Source organism: Nicotiana sylvestris, chromosome 5 (assembly GCF_000393655.2).
Source record: "Nicotiana sylvestris chromosome 5, ASM39365v2, whole genome shotgun sequence".
Taxonomy (NCBI): Eukaryota; Viridiplantae; Streptophyta; class Magnoliopsida; order Solanales; family Solanaceae; genus Nicotiana; species Nicotiana sylvestris.
Window position 1 is genome coordinate 159,685,294 of NC_091061.1, and position 8,602 is coordinate 159,693,895.

The following is an 8,602-nucleotide window of genomic DNA, read 5'->3' on the forward strand; positions in this document are numbered from 1 at the left end:
TGGAAGTTTAAGTTGGAAAAGTTGACCGAATGTCGACTTATGTGTAAAAGAGCTCAGATTTGAATTTTGATGGTTCCGTTAGATCCGTTAGATGATTTTGTACTTAGGAGCGCATCTGGAATATGATTTGGGGGTCCGTAGTAGAATTAGGCTTGAATTTTGGCAAATTTGACCGCAGTGGAAATTTTGATATCGGGGTCGGATTTAATTTTTGGGAATTGGAGTAGGTTCGTGGTGTCATTTATGATTTGTGTGCAAAATTTGAGGTCAATCAGACATGGTTTGATAGGTTTCGGCGTCGTTTATAGAATTTGGAAGTTCATTAGGCTTGAATCCGAGTGGAACTCGTGTTTTTTATGTTGATTGGGGTGATTTGAGAGTTCGACTAAGTCCGTATTGGGTTATAAGACTTGTTGGTATGTTTGGTTGAGGTCCCGAGGACCTCGGGTGAGTTTCGGATGATTAACCGATCAAGTTGGCTGTTTGAAGAATTACTGAAGATGGCATATTGCTGGTGTAATCGCACCTGCGAGGGGTCTAGCCGTAGGTGCGACAGGATGGCGCAGATGCAGGCAAGGCCAAGCTGGACATGAGGCGCATGTGCGAGAAAGGGAGCACATCTGTGAGCCCGCAAATGCGAGAATAGCTCTACTGATGCAATAGGTGAAGACTTGGTTGTTTCCGCAGAAGCGGGTGAAGGACCGCAGATGCGCGTCCGCATGTGCGAGACATGGAGCGCATGTGCGAGCCCAATGGTTTAAGTGACTTTCGCAAAAATGTAGTTTCGACCGCAGAAGCAGCTCCGCAAGTGCGAAAAGCCTGGGCAGAACATATAAATACGGGACTTCAAGATTTTCACCATTTTCATCACCTTGAGCTCGAATTTTGGAGGATTTTGAGAGGCATTTTAAAGTGATTACTGAGGTAAGCTCCTTGTGTCTATTTATCTTTGATAATGGTGTTTCCCCGTTGATTTTACACCTAGTTGGTGAGTTTTTGAGGTGAAATTTGGGAGTTTAAGGCTTGAGAATTGGAGAGTGAATTTTAGGGATCTGGAGGACCGAATGGTGTCAGATTTTGATAAATTTAGTATGGTTAGACTCATGAGTGAATGGGCTTTCGGATTTTGTAACTTTTATCGGATTTCGAGATGTTGGCCCAGGGTCCGGGTTAAGCCAATTTCGGATTTTTGGCTCTAATTTAGTAGTTTTTTGTAGGATTGATCCCTTTAGCCTATATTAATTGTATTGTACTGCTTGTGGCTAGATTCGGGACATTTGGAGGCCGACTCGCGAGGCAAAGGCATTTTGGAGTAGCGTTTTGCTCGGATTGAGGTAAGTAACAGTTTTAAATATGGTCCTGAGGGTATGAAACCCTGGATTTTGTGTTGTGTGATTATTTTGTAGGTGACACGGTGCTAGGTGACGGGTGTGTGGGCATGCACCGAAGGGATTGTGACTTGGTCCGTCCCGTGAGACTATAAAGTTCAATAGCTTACTGTTAACTACATGATCCCTCTGTTTTATGGAAATTTGACTGCAATTCATGTTAGAATCTATGCTTAGGCCATATAATATCACTGATGGGACCCGCTGACGTCGTGTACTTGTTCAATTAGCTGTTATTTGTTGTCTTGTACTCAGTCATGATTTTTCTTCGTACCATACCTCCATCTCTTCTTCTTCCTTGTTGACACATGTTATTATCTCTGTTTGGGCTGATTTATATGATTGCTGAGAGCCCGAGAGACTAGGGAGGTTGATGACTGAGTGAGGCCGAGGGCCTGAGGGTGAGGTATAGATATTATAGCACGTGAGTGTCCGTGCGGATCCTGATATGATATTGTAGCACGTGAGTTGTCCATGCGGATCTTGATATGATATTATAGCACGTGACTTGTCCGTGCAGATATAGCGCTTGGCTGTAGGAGCCCCTACGGAGTTTGCACACCCCAGTGAGTGCAAGTACCTATTGAGTATGAGTATTGAGGGCCGAAAGCCGAGTGATTGAGCCGTTGAGATGAGTTGAGTGACTGTTGCCTTGAGATGCGGTACTTGCTTTCATTTGTTATTGCACTTAGTTGGTATATGTCATTATTGTGAAATTTCTGGAAGATTTTATATTCGGTTTGCTTGAACTTGAAATTGTACAAAAACTGATTTGGCTTAAACTGCCGGATTTGAAAGCATGACTATTCTTTACTGGAATTACTGAAATGAACTGTATTTGTATAGCTCGTCACTGTTTCTCAGTTCCTTATTTGTTTCTGTTACTTACTGAGTTGGTTGTACTCACATTATACCCTGCACTTTACTGTTTATATTTTGTTCTATTTCAATGTTTATATCATGTATCATGCATACTATATGTACAATATGCATAAATTCAGGTGTATTAAGCTGTATTAAAAAAATAGAGACCTTCGAAATATATAAATACAGGCAAAAAAAATATTTATACAAAAATACAATGTGTTTGAGTGAATTTGTATAAAATACAACGTATTTGTATCACTATATGTAACTAAATAGCAAAGAAGAGAAGAAGGTTCGCCGGAGATGGTATTTTCCGGCCAAGTAAAATACTGTATACATTGTATTAAAACTAAAAATGAAGGCGAACAAAAATTCCGGCCCTCAAATCTTCTTCGGTGTAGAAAATATTATAATATCTGTTGTTCATGTTATAGTACCCGTACTTTACTCAGATTATTCCGACATCATTTTTGCTCCCGGTGCAGTGGCCCCAGCCCCAGAGCGACGAGCCCCTCCTTGCTATGGAGGAATATGATTTTGAAGAAAAGGTTCGTCTTTCCCCTCTTTATCCCAACATCATTTTTGCTCCCCACGTAGTGGCCCTAGCCTCAGAGCAACGAGCCCCTCCTTGCCATGGAGGAATCTGATTTTGAAGAAAAGGAAGGATTCGACCAAATTAGAAGGAGGTATTTTGGTCAAAGAGAGAGAAGGAAGATAGAGAGATTGAAGAAAATTTTTACTGAGATTTTGAGAGAGAATAGTGTGTTACTGAAAGAAAGAGAGAGAAAACACACAAATAGCGTACTTCACACCTCAATGGCAGGGTATACCATAAATATCTATTTTGCTATAAAATATAAAATGTAGCTATAGCAAATAATATTTTAAAATAATTTTGGTTTATAATAAACATGGTGTATACATTTGCTATAAGAGATAAAATTTCCATTCTAATATGCTTAGGCGTGTTTCTATCGTCTTAACAAATAGCCATTGTGAAGGATTCTATTTAGAGATAGATAGGTACTTATTTTATCCTGAAATTTTAAACTAAAAATCTTAAATTCAGGATAATTTAGGATATTTTTATCCTGAAAAATTAAATGTATTGGCTAATTCATGAATAACAGCCTTTTAGAGTGGCTAGCATTTCTAAGAAGAAACACCATAATGGGCCCGACTGAAAGCGGCCCATTAAAAGAAGTTCATTTCGGGGGCACCATTGCTACTGCTTTTGCTGCCTGAATTGGAGTCACTTTCTTCCCTTTCAAGCTCTAAACTTGAACTCCGTCAAGCCCTAATCTCACTCTCCTCCCACCTCCTTCTGCCGTGAGGTTTAATTTATTCCTCTATTCCTGTGACCTGTTGCTCGTGAGTTTTTTCCCGTATTATTTATTTAATTACTTTAGGCTTTTAGCATCTTTTCCCGGTTTTTGCTCTTGAGTGGTTAGCATATATATTTATTTGTCGAGATTCTTCTTTTCCTTTCGCCTATTCGATGGTTTTATTTCTGCAATGTTTGATTTTGTTGTTTAATCATGTGTGTTTTGAATTTTTTTTTTATGTTTTTGTTGGTTTTGACAGATGCTTACCTATAGGTCTTCTTGTAGTTAGTTGTAACTTCCATGTATCTATAGCTCTGGAACTGTTGGATTCAAATTGCATTACTAAACCTTTTTTCTCTTTATGTCTTAAAGAAAAATGCTGTGGAATTGTTATTACTATAACATTGTTTTGTACCTTCTCCTTTCCTATTTCGTAGGCGTAGGGAGAAAAAGGATAAAGAAATCTCCTCAATTCAATGGCGAGAAGCCTCATTTCTCATGTCCGCTGCCTCTTCTCAGAAACTCAGTACAGAACTTTCAGTAGCCAAGTGGAGGAACTAAGAAATCGGATTATAGAAGGAAAACCTGGGATCATGACTCCAAACTCGAAACGGACAGGAGCAATAGCTGTAAAATGTGGAATGACAGCACTCTGGGACAAATGGGGTGAACGCCTCCCCATCACCATCCTTTGGTTAGATGATAACATTGTTTCCCAGGTTAAAACACCGGAGAAAGAAGGCATCTCCGCCCTACAGGTGAATTAATTATGCTAACTTCTTAAAGACTGAATTTTTGTCCCAAAAAACAAAGAAAAAAGAAAACTAGAATAAGAAATATTTTGTCAGTGTAAGCTGTCATTTTAATCGTTGTGACAACTTTGTGAATGGGGTTTCAAGCCTGAAATAGATATTCTGGTGGCTTTTACAATTAATATTGGTTGAATAAGTTCTTTACTAATCGACTAGAAAGTAATAAATAAAAGAAACTTGTTGAATAAATGACATTGAAGACTGTATGAATTACTCCTTACGCTGTGGTGTAGTTTAATTGATCTTTAGTTTGCTGGTAGTTAGATTGGATGTGCTCACAAAAAGGAGAAGCATTTGACAAAACCTGAAGTAGGTCATTTTAGAGCACAAGGTGTGCCCATGAAGAGAAAGTTGAAGGAATTTCCTGTTACAGAAGATGCACTTCTTCCTAGTGGAACGAGCATCAGCGTCCGCCATTTCGTTCCGGGCCAGTATGTGGATGTTACTGGAATTACAAGAGGGAAAGGCTTTCAGGTGTGGAGTAATCTTAATTGTGTTTATTGTTTGATTAGTTGTTTTTTATTGCTCTTTTCCTGTTATGGACTTCCTCACTTCACTATAGGATATTAATGTTTTTGATGTGAACTCTCTAAGCATTAGCTAATGGTAGAAAGATTTTTTTGTTTGTGGAACAAAATTCCACCTTTCTACTTTCTGTTCCACCTCTTATTATGCAATTTGAACTGTCATTGTTGTCTCGCTATTGGAAGGTGTATCTCGTTGTATGAACTGTACTAAAGATGGGAAATTTCATGTGCAGGGTGGGATGAAAAGATGGGGGTTTAAAGGTATGCCTGCATCACATGGTGCTTCATTATCCCACAGAAGTATTGGTTCTACAGGTCAAAGGGATGCTCCAGGAAAGGTAGGTATTACCTTTTCTTCAATTTTATTTAGTAATTTACGGTGCTTGAGTTTTATTTTTACAATTAAATAAGTTGGCACTTGCTACACGCCTCATTTGGTCTAAAGAATGCTCAAAAGCCTGTGACACTTTAAATTCGTTGGGAGCTTTAACCTCTCATCTGGAGCAGAGAACTTACATTGCCCAAATTGCATTTGATACCCTTGATTAGCTAATTTGGCTAACTGGTTTATTTGAAGTAAATGAACAATTGCTTTTGGATAATGCTGTCGTGGAATCTAGTTAATGTTACAAGCTTCTGCTTACATTTGTATTTATTTCTTTAAAGGTATTTAAAGGGAGAAAGATGCCTGGGCGCATGGGTGGAGTGCAACGAACTGTTAAAAATGTTTGGGTCTACAAGATTGATCCTGCCAGAAACTTGATGTGGGTCAAAGGCCAGGCAAGATTTTGAAACTCTTTCTCGTTTTCTTTAAACTTGAAACAAGTGGATATGAGAGTTATCCTCCCGTATGCATTATTTAAATATAATTCTCTTTCTTGTGCAATCTTTCAGATGAAATTCTATGCATTCTAACTCATCTTGGTACTGTAACATGGGAAATCAACATTATCACCCCCCCCCCCCCCAACCACAGTTGTGTGTGCTTGCTAATGAATATTATTTACCTATAAAAAACTGAGCAGTCTGCAAATGTATGAGGACTAGGGCGGTTCACTTTTCTTTCTTGGAGGTAACTGTGAATTTAAGTTTGAAGAAAGGCGTCATTTCGAATCTCTTGCATGGAACTGTGGTATAACTTCTTTGATCTTGTAAAGAGGGTGGAATTCTTCATTATGATGCCAGTCCTTGCCCAGTTATATGGGTAGATAACTCAGAGCCAGTGACTTACTGTAACTTTCTTTTCAGGTTCCAGGAGCTGAAGGTAACTTTGTGTTCATTAAAGATTCTGTGTACAAGAAGCCAGATATTTCAATGCTTCCATTTCCCACTTACTTTGCCCCAGAAGATGAAGACCAAGCTGATTTGGAACCACTAGTAGCGGATCTTGGTGGTACAGACCCGTTTATGGCTGCTGATTAGTTGTAGCCAACCTGGCTGTGGACTACAGCAATCCTCTATCCGTTCTTTTACCTTTTTATTGTAAGTGGTTTTGCGTGGGCAGGGGCTTATTTAGAAGGAAGTTATTTGTGGTAGTGTTTTGGCATTTTCTTTGGCTGACGGGATTCAACTAGTAATTTCGAGTTATACTACAAACAGCAGCAGCAAGACCTACCCATGGTGGTCTGCTCCCTTCTCTTAGGACAGTCATTATAGAATTTGGAACCAGAGTTTCAAAGAATCTCAACTTGTTAAAGGCGATGTTGTCATTCTTGTAGTTAGTTGTAAGCTGGTATTAAGGTAATTTCTTGTCTTTATTTGGAATAGAAGCATATGAGAGATCAATATACTATGAACTTTGTTCATAGCACAATTGAGTTTGTTGATTGGCAATTGTTTTTTTAAAAGGAGTCCGGTAGCTATCACGTATGTGCTCTATCTATATCTTCTGTACATCTATATTAAAAGCACGAAGTGCCTTTAGTGAAATGTCGTTCGTTTTTTTTACCCTTTAAAAATAGAGCTCACACTAGATAATATAGTCATTTAATTATTTTTCTAATTTTTAGGTAGTTAAAACCTACTAAGTTTTATTTGCCAAATCCTTCCTTATTTGCACTATGTACAAAATTCTAATATTTAAAACTTAAAAATCTATTTAGATTTCACCATTTTAATTACATATAACTGTAGAATAAACACAAAAACACTAACCTAAATATCTCAACAGTTATGCAAATCTATCTATAATTCTATAATTAAAAGCAGAAGACAAAAGCACCTCATGAAGCCAAATGGCAGAACAATAGAATGACACATGGCATAATTAGTTATTAAATTAGTTATTGGTTATTCTTTTTAATTTAAATATATCTAAAAATGAAAATATTTAAAAAAACTACCATATATATGTATATATATATATATATTAATTGGTTACTTTAATTTAATTAATAAATATAGATTTCTTACCTATATCTATATTAATAATTAACTATAATAAAAAAATAAAAAATATATATATTAAAAAGTAACTACCCGTTCAAATTGGGTGGGAGTAGTTTCAAATTGGAATTTTTAAATTATTTTAAAATCAAAAAGCAAAAAAAAAATAAAGCTATAAAAAATGGAAAAAAACACAAGAAAAACTACCCATTCAAATCGGGGAATAGTTTCAAGTTGGAGTTTTAAAATAATTAAAATAAAAAAAGATATCTTATAATTAACTATAATAAAAAAACGAAAATATAAATATATAAGAAAATAACTACCCATTCAAATTGGTAGTTATTTTTAATTAATAATTAGTTATTGGTTATTATTTTTGAATTTAAATATATATAAAAAACGAAAATAAAAAAAATACAAAACTACCATATATATATATATATATATTGGTTACTTTAATTGAATTAATAAATATAGATATCTTATAATTAACTATAATAAAAAAATCAAAATATAAATATATGTAAAAATAACTACTCATTCAAATTGGGTGGGATTAGTTTAAAGTTGGAGTTTTTAAATTATTTTAAAATAAAAAAAACAAAAAAAAACTATAAAAAACAAAAAAAATAGAAAAAAACCAACTCATTCAAATCATGGAGTAGTTTCAAGTTGGTGTTTTAAAATAATTTTAAAATAAAAATAGATATCTTATAATTAACTATAATAAAAAAAACTAAAATATAAATATATAAGAAAATAACTACCCATTCAAATTGGTAGTTATTTTTAATTAATAATTAGTTATTGGTTACTTTATTTAAATTAATAAATATAGATATCTTATAATTAACTATAATATAAAAATAAAAATAAAAATATATAAAAAAATAACTACCCATTCAAATTGGGTGGAAGTATTTTCAAGTTGGAGCTTTTAAATTATTTTTTTTTAAAAAGCAAAAAAAAATCTATAAAAAACGAAAAAAGAGAAGAAAAACTACTCATCCAAATTAGGAGTAGTTTCAAATGTGAGATTTAAAATAAAAAATGAAATTAAAAAATAATAAATTATCAATTCAAATTGGGGAGTAGTTTTAAGTTGGAGTTTTAAAATTAATTGAAAATAAAAAAAACAAAAATAAAGAAATAAAAAAAACTTGAGAGAAAAATATTAAATAACGTAATATGCTAATGAAACTTTCTATTAACAATGTAGTAGCATTAAATATTTGAAAATATAATAAAGAAAAATACATAACAAAAAGTTATTCGATGCGCTGCTTGTATAAGTC

The 8,602-nt window shown here is 34.8% G+C and overlaps 1 protein-coding gene across 2 annotated transcripts; it reads left to right on the top strand.

The window, feature by feature from the left end:
• Window positions 1-3,479: 3,479 nt before the first annotated feature.
• On the top strand, window positions 3,480-6,745 carry LOC104224303 (large ribosomal subunit protein uL3m-like). Of its 2 annotated transcripts, none has more exons than XM_009775924.2 (6): window positions 3,480-3,626; window positions 4,018-4,338; window positions 4,657-4,866; window positions 5,153-5,257; window positions 5,586-5,699; window positions 6,168-6,745. In XM_009775924.2, the coding sequence occupies exons 2-6, from the start codon at window positions 4,057-4,059 to the stop codon at window positions 6,339-6,341; spliced, it is 885 nt and encodes a 294-aa protein (XP_009774226.1). In that variant the 5' UTR covers window positions 3,480-3,626; window positions 4,018-4,056; the 3' UTR covers window positions 6,342-6,745. The 2 variants fall into 2 exon arrangements, with proteins under 2 accessions (XP_009774226.1, XP_009774227.1); XM_009775925.2 differs by having other exon boundaries at window positions 3,486-3,589.
• The last annotated feature ends 1,857 nt before the right edge of the window (window positions 6,746-8,602 follow it).

Bases quoted from the DNA above. Each gene is read 5' to 3' on its own strand.
- LOC104224303 (XM_009775924.2), top strand. From the start codon at position 4,057: ATGGCGAGAAGCCTCATTTCTCATGTCCGCTGCCTCTTCTCAGAAACT. The intron at 4,867-5,152 runs GTGTGGAGTAAT...TTTCATGTGCAG, and splicing joins CAAGAGGGAAAGGCTTTCAG to GGTGGGATGAAAAGATGGGG. The intron at 5,258-5,585 runs GTAGGTATTACC...ATTTCTTTAAAG, and splicing joins AAAGGGATGCTCCAGGAAAG to GTATTTAAAGGGAGAAAGAT.